Here is a 23175-nt window from a genome sequence, read left to right as displayed (position 1 = left end):
GTAGAAAATGCGTCCCAATAGGTGTGTTACATCAAACGAAGAGTACTTTGAAGGTGACTGAAGTTTAAACATGTAAGAATAAACAAAAATAGTTTTTATTTAAAAATTCCACTTTTGGGGGTCCCCCCTTACATAAAGACAATGCCTTTTTATGTCCCCAGCCACAATAAATAATAGCCACTTGCTGGGTACAGTGGCTCACACCTGTAATCATAGCACTTTGGGAGGCTGAGTTGAGAGGATTGCCTGAGTCCGGGGGTTCGAGATTAGCCTGGACAACTTGGTGAGACCTCGTCTCTACAATAAATCAAAAAAAAAAAAAAAGCCAGGCATGGTGACATGCACCTGTGGTTCCAGTTATTTCTAAGGCTGAGGTGGAAGGATTACCTGAGCCCAGCACGTCGAAGCTGCGGTAGCCATGAGCATGCCACTGCACTCCAGCCTGAGCAACAGGGAGACTCTGATTCAAAAAAATCATAGGCCAGGCTTGGTGGCTTTAGCCTGTAATCCCAGCACCTTGGGAGGCCGAGGTGAGTGGATTGCCTGAGTCCACGGGTTCAAGAACAGCCCGGGCAACTTGGTAAGATCTCGTCTCTACAATAAATCACAAATTAGCCGGGCGTGGTAGTGCGCACCTGTAGTTCTGGCTACTTGGAAGGCTGAGGCAGAAGGAACACCAGAGCCCAGCAGGTAGACACTGGGGTAGCCATGAGTGTGCCACAGCACTCCAGCCTGGGTAACGGAGTGAGACTTCAACTCAAAAAAAAAAACAAAAAAAAAAAGAATAGCCACTTATATGGTATGCTATTCAACAGTCCCAAAGGGAAGCTTCTTAATTCTCTTGTGCGAGTTGATTCCACATCCATCCACAGGGACTGGGAGTGGGGAGGGACTCTTGGTAAAAGAAATGAACTTTATAGGAGGAACAGCCAAGGTGGCTCATGGATGCTCACCTCGATGAATGACAGAGAGCTTACTGTGTAAATGTTCCAAAGCTTTTACAATCTGCAAGAGAAACACAAGACAGACTCATTCTCCGCATCACTGAGAAGGAAAAGAATGTTAAATTTATCAAGGTTGACAAACCCTGGCTTAAGGTCACAGGGTGAGGTATCTTCTCAAACAGTGGTGGTCCCATCCAGCAAAATACACAGGAAGTTACACGAATTAGACTCCGCCCACCAGAGAGGATGATATCCTGTAGCAGAAAGGATTTCTCCCTTCTATCTATCTTGCTCTCCATTTGTCCTCAAGCATTCATGCTTTTTCTCCTCACCCTCCTGAGCCTCGGCAGCCATGAAGGTAGCAGCCCTTCTCTCTATCTCTTTTTCTTCTGCTTCCTTCTATGCCTTTTCATCTTAGGAAACATTTTAAAAATCTATAAACGAGACTCAAAATAAACTAATATCAGAATACAGACACCGGGGATCTGGTCACAGAAGATGGATGCACTACTGAGAGGCATTTAACTTAAGAGTTTACCAAACCAAGTCAGTGCTAGAATCTTCTAGAGAGTGCTCAGAAAGAAAAGCATGTGTTTGGCCATCCACCAGTGAGGTATGCACTCAGCAGCCACGCATTAGATGGTAGTTGTAGTTCAAGTAGTGCTCCTCTATACTGGTATACAAAGACACATGAGGGCTAGACATCTTAAAGTATCCTTGCAGTGGGTTCATGGTTACTCACAGAAACTGCTATTTTTCCTAAGATGTCCTCTGGAATTGTTTGGCCTTTATCAATAACTTGTTTGTAGAATTTATCTAACGACGTATCCATGAGTTCCATGCAGATCCACACATCACCCTGGAGGCCAATTGGTTTGGGGATTATTAAACAAGATGAAAACGGGAGAAAGAAAAAACAGTTAACACCTGCCCTGAAGAACTGATTATTTCTTGCTCGAGTTTTTGGAGGAAATGTAGTTTTCCATCAATATCTCAAAGGAATTTATAAACAAGCAAGGTTATCTCCAAAGAGCAAACCAGCAGAGAGGCAAGCATAATGTGCATATTATCTTTTTACTCCTACATAGTAATAGAATCCCAGAAGTCCAAGCTTGACTGTTAATGCCATCTCGGAGTCGGGTCTAGATGCCTACTCCATGTCTGATCTCCCACGTGAGCACCAGCAAAAGTTTAGTCAAAAGCCTGGCTTTAAGAGTGAGGTAAAACCTTGTAATTATATAATGGTAAAGTGAAAAACAGAGGGAGAGCAAAGGTGATAAAAGTACACTTGTATAGTGCATAAGCAGCCGCATGAAGCTCATAAAATGGCCAAAGAATCAGAACATTTCAGATTTTATGGAATTCAGGCAAATCAGTCTACAGACAATTGATAGGAGCAATTCTGCCAAGACAGACAAAACAAGAAGAGAACTTCGGCATCTTCCAAAGGGCTAACCGCATTTGAAAATACCGTAATTCCAAGCCAAACTCGCAGGGCCTGTCATCATTGCACACATGTAACACCTTCTATGTAAGACATGTCAAACAAGAAAGCGTACCATGATTGTGCATGGCATTTATGTGATCATGTGAAACTTCCTTTTAAGTTTCCATTCTTCTTGGACTCTGAATAGATCACATACCTCCCGGAAGAGCGCGCCGTAAAAAGTGACGGTAAATGGACAATCCACTGTCCTCATGGAAATATCCAAATCCATCAGTAGCCTTTTCTGCTCCTGGCTATTTACTGTGGCCCGGATCCGCTGAATGGGAATGCACATAAAATTTACAGTTACTACTCTGAGGAATGGTCAGAGGCAGAGACCTTAGGGAGTTCTATCTTGAAAACAGCACAAAAATTCACAAAAATTCACAAAACAGTTTCTAGCAACAATTTTTCAGATGTTGACCCTAATGATCAACTTTCTGTCAACCAAGAAAACAAGGAAGACTGCTGCTCATTTGATTTCCTGAATAGTCCCTGATTTAGAAGCAAATTGACAGTGTGTTTTGGAGAGCAGGAAAATGTTTGGAATGTATTTCCCAAAACAAACTGGTTCACTGCTCAATGCAAATAAGACAAGGTGCAAATAACTCTGTTGCTTATTTGGGGGCAAAAAGCCAAAAGTCCCCCTATGGGAACATGTAAGAGCATTTGGAATAAACAGTGATTGAAAGATAATTGTTACAGCTGTGGGAGATGGAATCAAGTAGAAACAGAGAAACAATTCATTCCCATCCCACTGCTTCTGAGAGAAGAATATCTGTCACCCTAGCAAATGCAGCCTTACAGAACATGATTACGTCGTTAAATTATCAGACAGATATAATATCACTAGGCCTTCACACTCTTTGCCTACTTTGCAGAAGGTCAGCAGAAGAGCAGAATGAAAAACTTACAAGATAAGAGAAAGGGGTCTTGATTCCCCAAAAGTAAAGGGATCTGAGTTCTCTGACCATTCCTAGCACTGGCCCAAATCTACTGTTAAGATCCTCCCTGTATCTACTCAAAAAATATGAAATGATTTCCTTTTTTTTCATAGCTCAGAAACTACCAGCTGGGCTCGGTGGCTCAGCCTGTCATTCCAGCACTTTGAGAGACCGAGGCGAGTAAATTGCCTGAGACTGTGGGTTCAAGACTAGCCAGGGCAATTTGGCGAGACTTCGTCTCTACAATAAAAAAAAAAAAATTAGCCAGGCATGGTAGTGCGTGCCTGTAGTTCCAGCTACTTGGAAGGCTGAGGCAGAAAGATCGCTGGAGCCCAGCAGATCAACTCTGGGGTGACTGTGAGCATGCCACTGCACTCCAGCCTGGGTGACAGAGTGAGACTCCAATACACACACACACACACACGCACACACGTGCACACACACACACACACACACACACACACACACAACTATTAAAATTTACTCTAGATGTATTTTACCCTCCTTTTTCCATAAATGCAGACAATTTTCTTTCTCAATTCTGGCTTATTGATTTTCAGAGACAATTCTTTAAAACTACAGAATAAAAGAGATTTATGAGTCATACAGCTAAATGCAAGATGTGAACTTTTGCCTGGATGCTGATATCAAAAACCAACAGGACAAAACAGAAACAAATAATAATTTTTAAAAAAAAACACTTAGCGATGATGAGGGTAACTTTAATTTGGACTGGGTATTAGATGAGGTTAAGAATATAGTGTTAATTCAAGTGTGCTGATGACATGGTGGTTTTGCAAAAAGTGTACAACACAGGAGGAAAAGTAGGGAGAGACATCGTTTAAAAAACAAGTAAAAGTAGACGTGATTCCTATCAAGGAGGCATTTTCCACACCTTCAGAGGGAAACACCATCCCCTCCAAGTAATGTTTTCTGTTTCACCCTACTGGAGATTGTTTTGCTTCTATGAAAAGAGCTATGCCCAGGATGTGGATGTGAAACATGGGGTGGGGTGGGGGGGGTGGAGAAAGTCAACCCTACCTTCACTGCCATGATCTGTTCACTGGGCACGTGTCGCATCTTCTCTACCACCCCATAGGCACCTCGCCCCAGTTCCACTATAGGTTCTAGGTCATCAGCCTTCACCTCAAAGTTCTGCAAGAAAGCAATAATGCAACAGGAAAGAGAAGAATGAACTAGACAACACTGTCCTCTGTCTGTCTCTCCCAATGCTCTTAGGACCATTTCTGGGCCAGAAGATTTTCTAGCACGTCAAAGCAGCTGCTGAAAGCAAGCAGTGACAAGAGGCACCGGGAGATCTGTAGGTACTCCCCAGGAAGCCATTTGCTTGTCACAGGCAATCAGAAATCCAACTCCACTCAGTTCTCCAGCGACTCCACTGAAGCTCCTACACTACCGTTCTTTAGTCATGACCCTTATTTAAGCCTGTAATTCATGAGTGACTGATGGCAGCTAGATTAGGTCTGGGCTTTGAGAAATGCCCCCCCAAGAGAATCACCTATCTATCTCCTCACATGTCTTCCAGCAGAACTATAACAGTCTGATTTCAACTCTACATTCAAAACAGCAAAACTCCACATACTAACTTCCTTTTAAAAGCAAACTTTTTTTGACCCATCTCCTGACAGCATGGTAGAGGAAATAAATCTTTCAGTGACCAGTGGTCAGAAAGCATACATACAAAATGACCAAAGTATCAACTGGTAGAAATAATGTTTCTCACCTGATTTCCAATAGAAATGCAAGCCTTGGAGTCTAAATCTCGAGGCGGCCTAAGAAAGAAAGGGAGAAAAAGAAGAAACATGAGACATTTAGTCAGCTCTTGTCCTTCCCAAATCATATGCAACCAGAGAGCTTTTTCCTTAAGAAGAAGGTTGACATCCATAAGTAAAGCAAACCAGGTTAAAAGTGTGACCCATATGGGACTGGAAATAAAATACATGTGGGGTTTAAATCACGTGATCTCTTTAGGCCTCCATTTCTTCAACATGAGGATATTAATATACCTACCTCATGGAGTAGGAACGAGTATGAAATGAGATGATTTAAGTGAGATGCTTTAGCAGAATGCTTGGCACACGGTCAATGTCTAATAAATATCGGTCATGTGTGTGCAGTCATATAGATAATTACGCTATAGCAGGAAGTCTCCAACTTTTTCTTTCATCCAAGAGCACTAATTTATACAAGTATTCCACTACTTTTCCCACAATTGTTTTAAAAAACAAATAATAATTGGCACATGGCGCTGTTAACTCACAAAAATCACAGAACACAGGAATCCCAAATCTAGTCCCTTCCTTTCTGGACAGACAAAAGATCCAGAAAGGGGATGGGACTTGTCCCAGGTCACAGCTAACCCAGGTCTCCTGATTTCCAGCTCGGCGTTCTTGCCACTCTACCTGGCTGTCTAATTAAGTCTAGCGATGTTTCTTCCATCCACAGTGTACCAATGTACACACTATTCAGGGGTCTTGCAGGAGGCATAAGTTTGCCAATCCTGAGCTTCCATCATCCTCTCGTGTGTACTTATTACTACTACTTCAATGACCTCTCAGCTGGTGTCAATCTATTTAGGCAAAAAGATGTTTGACTCTGACTTTGTACCAAGTTAGGAACTGGAAAAGCATTTGCTTGAAAAAAAAAAAAAGTACCCAAACTGTCACGACAAAAGTAATCAATGCCAAGAAACATACTGTTAGTGTGATCAAGCCAAAAAAGAACAACTGAAGACAAAAGAATCCTGGTGCTGCCAGAACAGAGGATGACCAAACAGGTAGAAACCCAAGTCCGTCTGGAAGGCACATTCCATGCCAGAATTGTCTTTAGAAAAATACAGAGGAAAGTGGAAAGAAGGGAGGAAGAAGGGAAGCTGGGAAAGGGAGAGAGAAAAAAATCCTTTGCCAAAGATGATTTTTCCCAACTCGAAGGTGTTATGATCCTACCCCTTCTGCTGAAACTAAATACATAAATAAAAGAATAAGGAGGAACTAGGACTATAAATGCAAATATAAACATGAAACTCAGATTTTAATGAAAGCGTTCTCTCACTTCAAAATCCTTTTGATATGCACAGAATATTTAAAACAAAGTTTTTCTCTACTAACTTCAAACCAGAGACAGATGAAGGAGGGAAGGAGAGAGGGGAAAAGAAAACAAAACAAAACACACGAACACATACAAATGGCAACAATGTGTTTCTAGATCTTGTGTTTCTAAGCAGGGACTTTTTCTTCTGAAAATATTTTTCAGAAGAATCAAATTTCTAAAATGCTAATTTCTCATTCTTACATTTTCCAAAGCTGTTTTTCTTTAGTCGTCACATTTTTTGGTACTAATTTTAAAGGCACTTTGAAATAAACACAAATATGACTCAAAAGGTATGACTAATATAAACGATTAAAAATCCCTTGCAATTGTTCAGTACCCTGCCTTTTAAAAAGTATGAAGTAACAGAAAGTTCACTAACTATTTGGGGCTGCCTCTGTTTTCTTGCCATCCAATGAGAGCATTAGATAACATCTCTTCCAGGTCTAATATTCATATATTCTATACCAGGGCTTGGCAAATTACTCCCTGTGGTCTAGCTGAGAATGGCTTTCACAAGTTTAAACGGTTGTAAAAAAAACAAACGAGCAAACATCCCACAGAGGCCACTGCGGTCCATGTAGTCTAAAATATTTGCTCTCTGGCTGTTTACAAAAAAAGTTTGCTGGCCTAACTCTATACTAACCTTGCATTATACCGCTACCTAATATGAGAGTATGGTGCCATTTTTCAGATTAAGAAAAGTGAAACCAGAAGAGTTTAGTGAAACCATACAATCACCAACTACCAATAAAATCAAGACACCTGAATCTCAATCTTGATCTAAGGAGAAGAAAAAGAGGAAGGAAATAGGAAAACTGGGCTAAGAGCTTTCCTGGCTCCCGTGATTCCATCAAGTATGACTGAGCACAAGAACCCAGCTCCTGATATCCAGAACTCTTCTAATGAAAATGATCAATTCACCCTCGCCTCAGGCCTTTGGGCTCATTAAGTCTGCCAAAAGCATCAGATGATGGGGCCAAGACTGACAGGTCGGATTGGATTAGCTGACGCTGTGTTCTGTCCAGGGCTGGGTCTATTAGTTTGCCTGGGGCATCGCAATTCTGCAGGAAATTTATATTGTGGGTGGACGCTCTCTGGTACTTATTCAACATTTTCACCCTCTGTGGAAAGAACCAAGTTTATTACAAAATTCTTCCCCTGGAAGACCAAAGGTATTCCAAAGGTCACCTAGTATTCGTTTTTAATATGAGAAACCAGCTTTGGTTCATTACAGTAATTATTTATGTGTAATTCTATATGAGTAATCAGTTCACTGGTTATTCTAATGATGGTTCATTTATTCAAAAATATTTATTAAGCACCTACTTGGGCCAGAGACTGGGCTAGATCATTGACATAAAATCACTTCTTTAACTTTCACAACCCTTAGCAGTATTATCATCTCTATTTCAATGAGAAGAATTGATATTGAAAGAAACTAAACAGTTTGAGGCCAAAGAGACAATGAGATGGGTCCTAGAGCTGCACCATGGTGACTTCTCAAGCTGCAGAAGTAAAGGATCCTACCTCTCATTTCACCAGCAATGAACTGCTTGGTCACAGCCTCAACCAGTCTGAGGTGTGGCTAAGAGCACATAGTTGAGAGTCAGGATTCCTGAGTTTAAATGGCAGCTCTTCCACTCAGAAGCTGTGCAGTGCCAATAACAACTTGGTGCTACCTTTCATCGAGCAACTCCAATGGACCAGACACTAGGCTAGACACTTAGCGTGGATTATGACATCTAATCCTCAAAACAACCACATAGTTTATTCCTATATTTTAGAAGGTAGCACCATTAGGTATTCAGCAAAGTTCATTCAGCGAGTGAAGTTTAGATGCCAAATAAAAACCCAGGCATTCTGGCTCCAGAAACCGAACTTTTATCCACAAAGCTATGCTCAACAGCTTTGAGCAAAGTGCAGCTCTGTTGTTCACAGTCAAGTGAAGTTAGTAAAAACCGCCTCCCAACTGTCTTGAAGCAGTTAAACAGACTAATATTAACGAGCATAGTACTGATTTAGAATTCGTTACGATCAGCCTAGCACGGTGACTCATGCCAGGAATCCCAATACTTTGGGAGGCAGAGGCGGGAGGATCGCTTGAGGAGTTCAAGACCAGCCTGGGCAACGTAGCGAGGCCTCCTCTCTACAAAAAGTCAAAAACTTAACCAGGCATGGTGGTGCACGCCCATAGTCCCCGCCACTCAGGGATAGGGTGCGGGACACAGGCAGAAGGATTACCTGCCCAAAAGGTCGAGGTGGCAGTGAACCATGATTGTGCCACTGCAATCCAGCCTCTGTGACAGAGTGAGACCCCGAATCAAAAAAAAAAAAAGAATTACTTATTATCAATCAAGAATCAAGTGAGGGGACAGCTCAGAAGCCTAAGTCAAACATACATTGGCATCAGTAACTCAAAGAAAGCGCTCAGCGAGGAGCCACACACATGGAACAGGGAGAATGCAGCTTCGTCCCAGGCTATTTATTTTTTACAGCCCAGCAGGAGGAGGCAGGGTATGAATGGTAAGAATCACCAAGCCAACCTCAAAAAACTGCCAAGAAAAACACAAAATGTGGGAGCCACTTCCTTAGGAATACAAAGTTAAGACTCAGTATTAAAATAATAAGAAACTGGGCACGGGGGCTCATGCCTAAAATCCCAGCACTTTGGGAGGCTGAGGTGAGTGGATTGCCTGAGCCCACGGGTTCGAGACCAGCCCAGGCAACTTGGTGAGACCTCATCTCTACAATAAATCAAAAAATTAGCCAGGCGTAGTGGCGTGTGCCTGTAATTGCAGCTACTTGGAAGTCTGAGACAGAAGGATCGCCTGAGCCCAGCAGGTTGAGGCTGTGGTGGCCGGGAGCGTGCCACTGCACTCCGGCCTGGGTGACAGAGTAAGTCTCCAACTCAAATAATAATAATAATAATAATAACAACAACAACAAGACTCTCTGAGCTAAAGTGATATACTCTACAATGAAGGGATACTCTTGGCTTCACACACCAAGAAAGATAAATGTATTTACAGTATATTCTACCACATGAGGTGGCAGTGAGCCATGATCATGCCACTGCAATCCAGCCTCTGTGACAGAATGAGACCCCAAATCAAAAAAAAAAAAAAAAAAAAAAGAATTATGCAATGCAAGGCTAGTTTAATATCTACATGGAGGAAAAACACAATAGAAACTAATTTTATGCTTGTTTATATCAAAGAAGGATTTATGGTGTCTTTCAAAATTTTACAAAATATGAAAAATTAACATAAATTAATAAAAGGTAAAGAATAAAAAATTTAAGTGGAAGGAATATAAGACAGCTGCCAGGTTGATATAAGAATATATTTTGAGAGAGGACTTGCTAGAAGCCCAAACCTCACCTGCACACAATTTACTTATGTAGCAAATCCTCACACATACCCCACAACTCTAAAAAAAAAATGTTTTTTCAAGAGAATATCCCCCAAAGGAAAAAAAAGTGTTTTTTCAAGAGAATATATCCCAAAGGAAATAATGAAAATTAGAGCAGAAAGCACTAAAGTTAAAAACAAAAATAAGACAAAGCTGGTTCTCCAAAAACAATCAGTAGAATTAATAAACCTCAAGCAAAACTGCCAAAAGTAACAAGAGAGAAACAAAAATTACCAATATCGGGAGGGGAAAGCAGGATATCACAACAGATTGTGCAGCCATTGAAAGGATAATCAGAAAACACGTGAACAATTTTACTCTCATAAATTCAACTATTTGGAAGAAATGAACCAATTCATCAAAAAACACACACTACCAAAACTCAGCCACAATGAAATAGATAATCTGGATAGCCCTGTAACTATTAAGGAAATTGAGCCTGTAATTTTAAAGTTCCAGAAAAAGAAATATTCAAGCTCATTTTGTTTCACTGGAGCTTTTTAGCAAACATTCAGAGAAGTAACACCAATTTTATACAATATCTACCAAAATACAGAAGAAGGAACACTTATTAACTCATTTTATTAGGCCAGTATTACCTTAATACTAAAACTAGAAAACAATAGCACAAAAGAAATAATAAATAAACCACCAACATCTCTCATAAACTTAGACACAAAAATCCTCAACAAAATTTTACCAAATCGAATGTAATAAAGTATAAAAAAATAAAATATCACAACCAACTGGGATTTTGGGGGAATATGCAAGGCTAATTTAATATTTTTAAATGAAACAATGTAATCTACATAGCAACTGCACAAAGAATAAACATCTTATGATCATATCAATTATTGCACAGAAAGCATCAGCAAAATTCAACACACAGTCATAATAAGAACTCTCAGTATATTACTAGTTAAGAACCTCATAAACAACACATACAAGAAAGAAAAAAAAAAAAACACCACTGTTAGCTTCATACCTAACAGTGAAAGACAAAAGGCATTCCCTCCAAGATAGGGAACAAAGCAAGGTTGCCTGCTCTCACCAATTATACTGATGTAATACGGGAAGCTTCTTCCACCTTAATACAGCAGGAAAACAAAAGTTTTTTTAAAATGCAGACAGGAAAGAAAGAAATAAAACTATCTTTGTTAACAGATGACATGATTATCTACATTAGAAAACCTTAAGGAATCTAAAAAAGTTTCTATAATAAGGGATTTTAGGAAGGTCACACAATACAAGCTCAATACAGAAAAATCAATTGCATTTCTATATACTAACAAAGAACAAGTGAAACCCAAAATCAAATATCACTTACAATTTACTCTAAAAAATGAAATACTTAGGTATAAATTTTAACAAATCTTAATATAGAGGATCTGTATTATAAAAATGCTGATAAAAGAAATAAAATAAAAATACTCGGAAGAAATATACCATGTTCATAGATTGGAGACTCAATGCAGTAAAATAAATAAATAAATTCTCCCTAAATTGATCTATAGGTTAGACACAGTTCCTACTAAAATCTCAGCAAGTTTTTTATGGACATAAGTTTATTCTAAGGCTAATTCTAAGACCTTTTGTCTTACACTTTTAGGTACGATGCTAACAGTGTTTTTGTTTTTGTAAATGTTGTTTGTGAGGTTGAAAAGGTTCTTAACTAGTTGTAAAAAAAAGAGAGAGAGAGAAAGGCCCTTAGAATAGCCAACATTATTTCAAAAAATAACAGAGCGGAATGAATCACTTTTTATGGCTTACTATATAGTTGTGGTAATCAGGACAGCGTGATATTGGCAGGATACACACATAAATCAATGTAACAGAATAGAAAATCCAGAAATAAATCCAACAATATGACCAAATGATATTGGACAATGAAGCAAAAGCAATGCAATAAAAGAAGCATAGCCTTTTAAACAAAAGGTACTGGAACAATTGAATACCATTGGTACAAAATTGACAAAATGTAATCTTAGTACAAAAATTAATCAAAGTAGATCATGAGCTTCAATTTAAAATGCAAAACTTCTGGATAAAAACATAGGAAAAAATCTTTAGAACCTAAGACTAAGCAAAGGGTTCTTAAACATTGGCAAAAGCATGATCTGTAAAAGTAATAACTAATAAACTGAACTTAATCAAAATTAAAAACTTCTGCTCTGTGAAAGATCTTGCCAAAAAGATAAGAAGATCAATCACAAAGTGGGAGAGAATATTTTCAAATCACATATCTGACAAACACTTGTGTCCAGAATATATAAATAACTCTTAAAAGCGAACAATAAAAACAATCTAATTAAACAATGAGCAAAACATATCACCAAAGAAAATATACAGATAGAAAAAAAACACCTTTTAAAAACACATACTACATAATTAACCACTAGAAAATATAAATTAAAACTACATATATATCACTACATATCAGAATGTTTATACCAAACTCCGGCACATACCAAACTCTGACAGAGATACAGAAAAACTGGATTATTCAGACATTATTGGTGAGAAGATAAAATGTTACAATTACTCTGGAAAACAGTTTGGCAGGTCTTCTGAAACTAAAACTGAGCTCACCATATAACCCAACGATTACACTTCTGGATATATATTCCAGAGAAATGAAGCCTTATTTTCACGTAAGAACTATCCACAAATGTTCATAACAGCTTTATTCATAATAACCCTCCAAAAAACCGACCTATATCTCTTCCAAGAGGCTTCAGTGTTAAACAAACTGGTATAACCATACCATGGAATGGCACTCCGCGAGAAGACGGAATAAATTGCTAATATATGGAATAGCCTGAATGAACCTCAAGGAAATTATACTGAAGGAAAACCAAAATCCCCCAGAGAGATGCGTGATTCCGTTTATATAACAATCATGAAATAACAAAATGGCAGTGGAGAACAGATTCGTGACTGCCCGGTAATAGGGATGTGGCTGGGCCAAAAAGGTGGGCATGACTAGGAGAGGGTAACAGGAGAGTCTTGTAGTGTTACGAGTTGAGTATGGGAGTGGCCATTCGAGGCGACACATGTGACGAGCTGTGTCGCGCTACACACACACACACACGCATCTACAAACAAGTGCCTACCTAGCTGGTGAAGTTAAATAACTTCGATAGTTCACACCAATACTGCTTTCTTGATTTTGATGATTTACTGTGGTCACACAAATGCTAACATGGAACAGGGGGAGTTTAGGGCACGGGTTGGGGAAAGAGTGCACGAGTCTTCCCTGCACATTTCCTTGCAACCTCCTGTGAATCTATAATTATTTCAAAATAAAAGAATTTAAAAATAGATCCTGTCAAGTCCTACCCAGGTGGGCCCCATAGTTGACCCTAGGTTCACAGGACCACAGGTTTAAACAACAACAACAACAAAATTGCTCGGCGGGACCAAGAAAACAACAACAACTACAAATCTGGATCATAGGTATGAGAAGAACTTCCTCCTGCAGATCCTCATGAAAGGAACATTCTAACTTGAGCAAGGTCCAGAACCCTGAAGGGTAGCCATCCCCTGTGCTCCGTCTTTAGAAGTTCTTCAGTAAAAGTTTCTACACACAGAATACAAGGACCTCAGCAGTCTTACAACAGACGTGATCATTTTTGAGAGCACATCTCAACCCTAGGGGGTGCACTCTCTGATAGGATAGATCACAGTTAGGGTCAAAAACCATTACACGAAGATGCACTTCTGTAGACATGGACAACAGCCTTAAAAGCTCAAGCTTCCAGCCGGGCTCGGTGGCTCAGCTCGTCATCCCGCGCCTTTGGGAGGCTGAGGTGAGTGGACTGCCTGAGCCTGAGGCAGCGAGACCTCATCTCTACAATAAATCAAAAAGTCAGCCAGGCGTGGTAGCACATGCCTGTAATTCCGGCTACTCGGAAGGCTGAGGCGGAAGGACCGCCGGAGCCCAGGAGGTCGAGGCTGCGGCGGCCGGGAGCAGCCACTGCACTCCAGTCTGGGCGACCGAGTGAGACTCCAACTCAAAAGAACAAACAAACAAACAAAAAACTCAAGCTTCCATTGGGATGTCTTCCCCTTACGCTTGCCTCTCTAATACCGCTACTGTGATTTGTTTCCCTGGAATTTCCATCCCTTCCATGCAGATGCTTTGGCAGGCAGTCGTACCTCCAGCTGAAAAGGAAGTCCCCTGCCCACCACACCAAGAGACAAAGAAACAAGAGAGAGGCTCCAAAAGAGGCTATCTTCCACTCGAGCTTGCTCTGGCTTGGGGATCTGGGCCAAAACCTCAGCTACTAAAGAAGTGCTCTTTTACCTCATTTTGCCTTCTGTTTACAAGGGACAGCGTTAAGGTGTCAGGACGTGGGTCCTCACCAAATACCATCTTTCCAACTCAACCCAAGTTGTACAGTAGGGACTCTCACAGGGATGTGTTTGTTTGTGCAAATCTACAGGAAAAGGGCAAGAAAGTCCATAGTCAAGGACCTTTTGGGGCTTACATAGGACTCGACCCAACAAATGCACGCGACCTTCAATTCTTCCTCAGCCAACAATTTGGGACACTGAGTTCAATGCTGCTACGGACTGACTGAATGAAGTTATGATTATTCAGGTCTCAGAACAGTGAGGAGACGGCTTCCCCCTTCAAGAGCTCTTCATTCTAATAACGATTTCCAAAGTCAAGGCATTGCTCACCGGTCCAAAAATGAACCCCCACTGAAATTCTGGAAATCACAAGTGTTGGATCATGACGATTATCTTGCCAACTTACGTGGAACTGGTCTGAGGTTGTTCAAATGCTTCTTTTGGAATTTTAAGGCCAGGGTTTCGCTTCTTGCCTGTGGGGAAAGACGTAAGGGAAAAGTTAAGATCTACATCACAGCAAGAGAGCAGGGGCAGAGACCGCATGCAGCAAAGAAGAGCGGACCTGGGCAGGCGGCTCTCATTCCCCGCCTTCAGAACACCATTTGCTACTCAGGAAGTCTGTGAGTGTCGAGAATCCAAGCACCAGGAAGAACAGAGCTTCCCAAATGCAGACTGTGGTCATGAATGAGGTTTTTCATCAGTCCAGGGTGAAAGTGTCAGGATAAGAACGCCAACTCTCTTTTCCTAGGAAGACCTACCCTTTCCCCCTGCTGAGAGTTTGGCATTCCAACTTTTTTTTTTCTTTTACACAATAGTGGTGAAGGCAGATACTGTTACAGTTTTTTTTTTCTTTTTCGTGTCAGTAAAATGTAGTCACCCTTATCTCAGTATCCCACAATTTTCTAAATTGGTCTGTGAACAACTGCTACAGTTAGCAATGGAAATAGAATAAAAAGAAACTTTTCCACTGTTGCGCCCTGTCCTTTCCTCACCCACCTGCCATAAGTTGAAAAACCGAAGAGATGGATCGGGTAATATTTATTTACATTTAGGCTGTTCTGAAAAGGATTAAGATAACAGATGGGCCTTGGCAAAGAGGCTATCACTTCTTTTGGGGCCAGATGCAAACGTAGCCTGGGCTGAAACTACGAGAGAGCTTGGCTCAAATGCTGTTGTTGATGATGAAAAAGAACAGAGACTGAGAAATGCCAACTCAAGAAGCCGATGACAGCAGTCTTGCGAGAGCCTGGGCTTTTCCTCATCTTCACCTATGGAGATCCTGTGTCTGTTTGCACTTGGCAGGGAGAGCCAAAGCAGAGCGGAACAGAACGGCTGAAGAGAATGCCACTTTCTTTCCCACCTCTCCTCTCCTTGCCAGTGAGTATTTCAGAGGGCAAAGAAACTTAAGAAATCAAATAAAGTAACTTCTTTGCAGGAAAATGACACCAAAGACCTGAGCAACCTGCTCAAACATCACAGTCAAGCGATGGCCCAGAGTAAGAATCAGGTGGTCGTCCCTGACAGTGGAGGTCTCCCACTATCACACAATGGAAGAAGCTTAGAGATGACCAGAGAGGATGGGGGTGGAGGAACGTAGGATTTTCAGTGTTTAAATCAACAGCTGACATCTGGTTCTCCCACTTACCAAGTGGCCTCTAGAATCACTTTTCATCAGACTCTCCCTTTTCTCAACTGTCAAATGGGGAAGTAGCATCACCCACTTCGTTAGACGGATGTGGGATTCAAATGAGATAATGTATATGGAAGAACACTGAGATACCTGCTCATTAGAATCATAGAGAAACAATCTGTACAGTCTCGTTTTTAAAAGGTCATTTAAGAAATTCGCAAAGAATTTCGTAAAGAATTAGCCATAATATCATGCATTAATATGATAATGAAATCTTTTTATTCCTTCAAAATCAAAAATCTAGAGCAAGTCTGCCAAGTTATATAAAGCCAGGAAAAAAATGTGCTTGGCAGTAATCAACATAGAGAAAGGCTTTTAGGATCACCTTCAACATGACAGACTTTCTCAATTCTATCTTCATTTGAGTTTATCTATGCATTTTATAAAGTTCAAAACTCACCATTCACTCTTCTGCTCTTGGACCTGAGATGGTCATTTAGTGTGTAACTTGGTTAGTTACTGACAATATATAGAGCTTAACTAGGTACCAGGAAGCATGCTAGGTGCTGGACCCAGGTGAGAGAATGTAAATAGATACATGGCCTAATCCCAACAAGCCCCATCTATAAGTCTCGGTAAAATATAGGGAATGCTATGTCAGATGAGATACTCCAGTGAGGAATGAATGACAGATTCAACATATTCCAGGTGACAGGTAATTTAGGTAATCACAACAGATGCAACCCTACAGTTCTCTCAAGTAAAACAAAACTAAAGTAAAAGTTATTTTGCCTGTCCCCGGTTGCCATTTAAGCTAACCAAAAGCAGAAAGTTACTCACAAGTTCTTATTTCTCTCTCTCTCTTATTTCTAACTCAGTTCTTATAAAATAGATGTAAAGGCAAATAACGATTTGTTGAGAAAATCTCCTTTGAAAATTTTTAACACAGCAATTGATTAGTAGCAATTGCTAACAGTGATTATTACACCATAACAAATCGTCAAACAGTTATACAAAAAAATAGTAAAAAGAGAGAGAGAGAAAGCTTTGAGTGCAGAGTCCAAAGGAATAAATGACCAGAACAACAATAAAGTCTTCCAAGTGGGAGAAGCAACCCCTTGGTTCCCCCCCAACACCTTCACACCCAGCCACCCCGTCGCCCCCCACATCACCCTGAACTGACTGCCACCTGGGTGACATGACCAGCCTCCTGTCCCCTGACTCGAGACCCCTGACAATACTAAGCTGGACATTTGCCTAGTCTTCAAAGTTTTCTGAAGCCTAATATTTCAACGCACACCAACGCCTGACGGCAATTAGAAAACATAATTCCAGGAGACACGAAATCTAGCTGAATGACCTGCCTTCACTTTTCTAAAAGGGGAGATCACATAAAACAAAAACCACAAGCGCACACACCAGCCTTCCGTAATTCACTTACTTGCCCGTCTCTGACAGACAGCACAGCAAGGGACCCGCAGAAGCCATTCTGATGAGGTTTTCAAGCCCGCAAGGACGGCCAGAAGAAAACCCCACAGAAGCCATTCTTTCCTTCGCTCCAAAGACCACACACTTCAGCGGGACAAACAGAACTGAACAGACTCCACCCCCTCCTCCACCCCCTCCTCAAGTTCTGATCACAGGGAACTTCGGCGATCCGTTGTTCCCGGAAACGACAGCTTCGGGAAGGGAGCCGAGAAGTAGGTACGTGTGGACACCCAGGCGTGACATTAATCATCAACCAGACTTGCAGGAATAAATCTATAAAGTAATTCTGGACAGTACAGTGTTCTCTGATCTTTCTATGAAAGCCTCTTTCATTTCTTAAAAGAAAGAAAAACAATGTGGGGTCAGTTTCCAGCTGTGTTTATTTCAAAGCAATCTGTTCCCCCTCGGAAGGCGGCCAACACCTGACGCTAATGTCAAGCACTGTTTTGGGGGGAAAAAATTAACGGGAGACAGCAATTTGAACAATAAAGCTAAGTGGCCAACTGTGTTCCACCGTCTTCAGTCTTTTCCCTTGATATCCCAAAGCCAAAAAAAGAAAAGAAAATCAGAAAATAGGCTTTATATGATGTCACACGCTAGCAAACAAGCCTTCTCGAAAAGAGAGAGCTCCGTGTCTCCGCAGACCTCAACAAGCCTTACTCTTACTGGCACAAAATCCATGGACCTCACTGGGCCCATGTAGCACTACACGGCATCAGCCCCGTCACCCCCATGCCTGTGTTCTCTAGAAATATTGAAGTTCACACACACACACACACACACACACACACACACACATATTCGCAAAATTCATCTTAAACGAAAGCAAACCTGGGTCATTATAATCTTGGCAGGAGCAAAATGGCACTGGGAAAAAAATAAGGCCGTGCCAATAGTTAGAGAATATTTACCAGGCCACAAAAATGTTCACTAGCTTTGACTGCCCTGAAAATGATAGGGTGCACGAGAGGTCTTGCACACACTCGGAGAGGGGAGGCACAAAGGGTTTCTCTGATGTGCCTCATTACATAAATCAGAAGATCGTGCCCGGTGCCAACCCAAATAGCACAAGGAGCCCACGGGGCCAAGAGGAGGCAGCGGCATGAAGATATGCTGATGCCCGAATACTTGTCAGCTTGGCCGAGGGCATGGGGGACACGATGGCAAGGGTGTGGGATTATGCACACAGCTTCACCCAAGGATGGCAGGGCTTACGGGGCCACATGCATTTTAAAACTCTGTTTCCCAATATGAATGGAATTTCCAGCCAAGTAACTGGCAACCTGGAGGCCTTGGCTGCCCTCTCCTTACTACTTGCATCTGGCCTTATGTTCCAAGGGTGGTTGGCAAAGAAATCAGCAGAGAAGTGTCATTCGATGTTATTAAACGGCAACGACCAGACGCAAAGCAACTAACGGAGCAGGTGGGAGGAAGGGGGTTGCAGGGAGGGGACTGGCCTGAAGATAGGACGCAAAAGCGGACAGAGACCCTTCTGTCCCCCAAAACCAACGACACTCCAACCAGTGGGGCACATTTCTTTGGAATTACATAAAAGTTAGAGAAGAAGAGCTGAAGAGTTCATTTTACAACTTGCCGTCACTTGGATTTCACGGAGTCAGAATGCATCTCCTAGGACTTTCCCCCTCCCCACTGTGTTCCTTCTTCCGGGGGTGGGGGGGAGTCTGGCCCTCTTGTGCACCAGAACTCAGCCTTCCAAATTCAAAGCCTCCCCCACAGAACCTTCTCAGACCTTCCTGAGCACAAGCTGAGGATTCCTGTTCACACATCCCTGCTTTCACATTCCAGCATTTCACACAGGGCCTAACAACTCAACAGGAGCGTGAGGCAACTTTTTACTGCAACTCTGATACTGTAGTTTAAAATGACCACTCTCCATAAAAGAAGTCTCCATGATTGTCTTCCACTTATGGTTTTCATACCTTTTCTCACAATCTATAATTATTTCTGTACTTGTTTATTTTTGCATGTCTGTATTACTTATTTATTATCTATCATCCCCCACTAGAATGTAAGTTCCATAATGGAAAAGATTTTGCCCAGTGCCTGCACATTATAAATATTTGTCAACTGAATATGGGTTATTATTTTCTCAACTGTTTTGAACACCTTTAGGGAGCCCTTCAAAAACAACAACAACTGAGAATGGAGTAGAAATAGAACACACTTAGGCATCAATAAGACGTCATTTCCAATCCCAGCTATGCTATTTATTAACTCTGTGACCTTGAGAATGTTTTTTGTTTTTCTGAGTCAGAGCCTCACTCCATTGCCCAGGCTGGAGTGCAGTAGCACGCTCACGGCCACCCCAGCGTCAACCTGCTGGGCTCCTGCGATCCTTCTGCCTCAGTCTCCCAAGTAGCCGGAACTACAGGCGCACTCTACCATGCCCGGCTGATTTTTTGATGTATTGTAGAGATGAGGTCTCACCAAGTTGCCCAGCTGGTCTCAAACCACTGAGCTCAGGCAATCCTCTTGCCTCGGCCTCCCAAAGCACTTGGATTACTGGCTTGAGCCACCACACCCAGCAGAGAATGTTTTTTATCTTAAACTAAGTTTCCGTATCTGCAAACTAGAGATGATACACAATCTCTCCCCAGGTCGTTGAGAGAATCAATTGGCACAACGTGTGTGAAGAAGTCTAGCAGTGTCTAGTTTGATGTAGATGCTCAATAAATACATTCTTTTTTCCTTTCCACATTTGTGCTTACTTTTTTTTAAATGAGCAAAGCAGAATCCCACCATATGCATATCTTATTTCTTCAAAGGTCGTGCTGTGTTCTTCCTCTTTTGTGTTATTTATGCTAGAATTACTTTTTCAAACATCTCATCAATCTTGAACCATGCAACTCTTCTTCCTGCTGACTATGGAGGCTTCCCGAGGTCTATAGACTCAGGATTTCTGGGAATAGGTGTAGTGAATGCTTATAATTTTATGTTGCCTCTGCCTCCATTTTTAAATATAAGTAAGTTTTCTCATAGCAGGAGCAGGGCTCAGTCACCCTGGATAGTTTCCAATACCCTACCCACTGGAGTGGCTCTAGCCCAGGGCCAGAGATAGAACTTAGAGACATCTCTCTCCTGCCTACCAGGCTGGGTTCTCCACCTTTCTGCTAAGTGGGTTCATATACTTCAATTGTATAGGTGCATCCAGTGGCAGGCTTTAAGTCAGAGTTCCACGTTTATTTTAGTCTGTGTGTAGCCTGCCCATTATTTTATTTACCACTTCTGTCCGCACCTCTTTCTGTTTTTATGGTGAGTTGTATAATTATTTCATTATATATTGCAACGTAATGATAGTAGAAATAAAGTGCACAATTGATGCAATGCACGTGAATCAACCTGAAATTATCACCCCACCCCTGCCCATCAGTGGGAAAATTTTCTTCCGTGAAACTGGTCCCTGATTCCAAAAAGGTTGGGGACCGCGGCCCTACAGGGTCTGTAAGTATTCAAAACTCTCGAAATTTCATACTATGGTTGTGTCATTGAAGCCACACTTGCCATCTGGCCCCTGCCAGTGGGCTGCCCCCAACGCTCCCATGCAGTTAGATCCCCTGCTGGTGCATTCTTGGTCCAGGACTCAGGTACTGGGACCAGTTCCCACTTAAGTTGATGGAGTTTCATTCAAAACAGCGAGGCTACAAAATCCATTTTTTTAAGCTTCACAAGTGGCTGAGATCCCAGCCAGGGTCAAGAACCCCTTGTCTAATGTATGTCTACACAAAGTTGTTTTTTTTTTTCATCCTTTCTTACTTTGTGATGACAAGGTCACTTTCTCCAAAACCAACCAGTTCTTTGTGGTGAATTTAATTCCAAATCCGGCTTCTCATTGATCTCTCTCTATCTTTGAGCTAAAACTGTCAGTTCCTCTAGTAAGGGTGAGTCTGGATGGGGGACACTACAAAGCACTGCACCTTGAAAGCAGGAGAGAAGAGATCATCAAGGAAAACCAAAACAGGGTCTCAAGAAGGAAGTGGTCTTTTAGATGGCCCTTTGATGAATTGGCAGGATTTGAGAACACATGATGGTTCGCTATAGTATACGTCTTCTTTGTGCATGTTAAATGTTTCAAAAATTAAAAGTGCAACAAATTAAGGGGTAGGGTTTTGACAATCAAAACACAGGAAGGCAATGGTGAGATTACACGTAAAAGGAGGATGAATCACCAGTGGTGGTGCGGAGCACGGTGGTAGATTCAAAGCACTGAGTTGACTACTTTGTACAAAGTGAAGGATGGTAAAAAGAGATGCCTGGAAAGGTGGACTGGAATCAGAGACTAAAAAACTGTAATTAATAAATTTTACATTTCAAGTTTAAGAAGAGATCGTTTAGGTTTTCAGTAGAGAAGTGTCATGCCATATCTTCAGTTCAGGAAAAAAAAATGTAACAAGATAAATGAATTATGTAACTAGATACCACTAATATCTGCAGGATTTTTTTTTTTTTTTTGAAACTGACACGCACACACACAAACACACACACTCACACATACACACCCGCCTCCATGTCACTGTTCATATTTTCCCTGAAATGTTCGTATGATCTGTCACCCTTGGTCAACTTTGACACACAGCTAAAGTATGTCCTTCTCCAGGAAGCCTTCCACGAAAGTCTCAAATACAATAAATGCCCCTTCTCTGTTCTGTTACAATACACGCACACACCTTTAAAATCTCCCTTCTACTGACTAAGTGATCCCATCTGTTTATCCACCTCTTCCACGAAAAATGCAAGCTCTTCAAAGCCAGAGCCCACCTCTCACCTAAGTTCAGAGTCGCAGCCCTAGACCCAAGAAATAAGAGGCAGAGACCATAGCAATCCGATAAAGCAGCAGCTTAAACACGGCAGAGATTAAAATCGACCTTAAAGTCTAATACACTGGATCAGAGAGAGGAAAGAGCAGAAGCCAAGTAGCACTAGTAGTAACAGTAGCGGGCTTCTCCACACTGGATGAAGTTAGGTCAAAGAGGAAAGTCAAGCCAACCGGGCGGGGCTGGGCCTAGAGAGAAGGCAGATAACGGGCTCCAGTTCCGCGGTCTTGGGTGGAAGCCGCTGGGGAGACGCGCGGCCGAATTCCTGCAGCAGAATGGAGCTTAAGGGAGGGATGGGAAGCGGTCTGTGGCCCCGGGAGCGACACCCACGGGGCGCGGAGCGTGACAGGCCGGCCGGCAAAGAGAACCCGAGGACGGAAGGCGGCCAAGCGGGAAAAGCCCTGAGAGGATAAGATGGGGAAGCGGCACGGGCGGAAGACACGCGAAGCGGCTCGCCCGTGGGAAGAGGGCGCGTCAGGGCGCGCAGCGCGCCGAGGGCTCCCCAGGGCTGCGCGCAGCTTCGTGTGATGAGAGCTCGTTTCTCAGGCCCGGTGGAGCAGAAGCGCCCTGTGTCACGTCCACAGTTCGGTGCAGACCAGGCACCTTGGCAGAACCTAGCCGCAGATCGCAGCCAAGGCCCTCAGGTGGGGTCTGGGCCCCCTGCCTCGTTTCCAAGTCGCTTCACTTCTGAGCCTTCGTCCAACGCAAGGGGGTCACAGAGGTGTTCCACGCACCACTTCAGAATCAAGATCTGGCAACGGGTCGCCAAGAAACTCAGGGATGCGTCTGATTTTTTTTTTTTTTAATCCTCGCCACCGCCTGGCCTTTCTCGGGCGCTCCGGGCTCTGTAGGCACCAGGGATGGGGTTGGGGTTGCCACCAGGGCCAGGGACCCTCCGGCAGGAGGGCGCTGGCTGGTGATGACCACGGCCTCCCCCCGCACCCCAAGGCGCCTGCCTCGACCTCTCTGTGAG

The 23175-nt window shown here is 42.3% G+C and overlaps 1 protein-coding gene across 1 annotated transcript in view; it reads right to left on the bottom strand.

Annotated features, from left to right (window-relative positions):
• LOC103254297 (dual specificity mitogen-activated protein kinase kinase 6) overlaps positions 1-14833 on the bottom strand; it is a 34147-nt gene extending 19314 nt beyond the window's left edge. Inside the window, 7 exon segments of the mRNA XM_008052425.2 lie at positions 954-1005; positions 1687-1803; positions 2588-2707; positions 4416-4529; positions 5119-5167; positions 14659-14801; positions 14804-14833. Of these exon segments, the coding sequence (XP_008050616.2) occupies positions 954-1005; positions 1687-1803; positions 2588-2707; positions 4416-4529; positions 5119-5167; positions 14659-14801; positions 14804-14833 (625 nt within the window).
• Positions 14834-23175: the final 8342 nt, after the last annotated feature.

Source organism: Carlito syrichta, unplaced genomic scaffold, assembly GCF_000164805.1.
Source record: "Carlito syrichta isolate Samal-C Ts95f unplaced genomic scaffold, Tarsius_syrichta-2.0.1 Scaffold274258, whole genome shotgun sequence".
Classification (NCBI taxonomy): domain Eukaryota; kingdom Metazoa; phylum Chordata; class Mammalia; order Primates; family Tarsiidae; genus Carlito; species Carlito syrichta.
The sequence above is the reverse complement of the archived record's forward strand: the minus strand, read 5'-3'. Positions and strand labels throughout refer to the sequence as shown.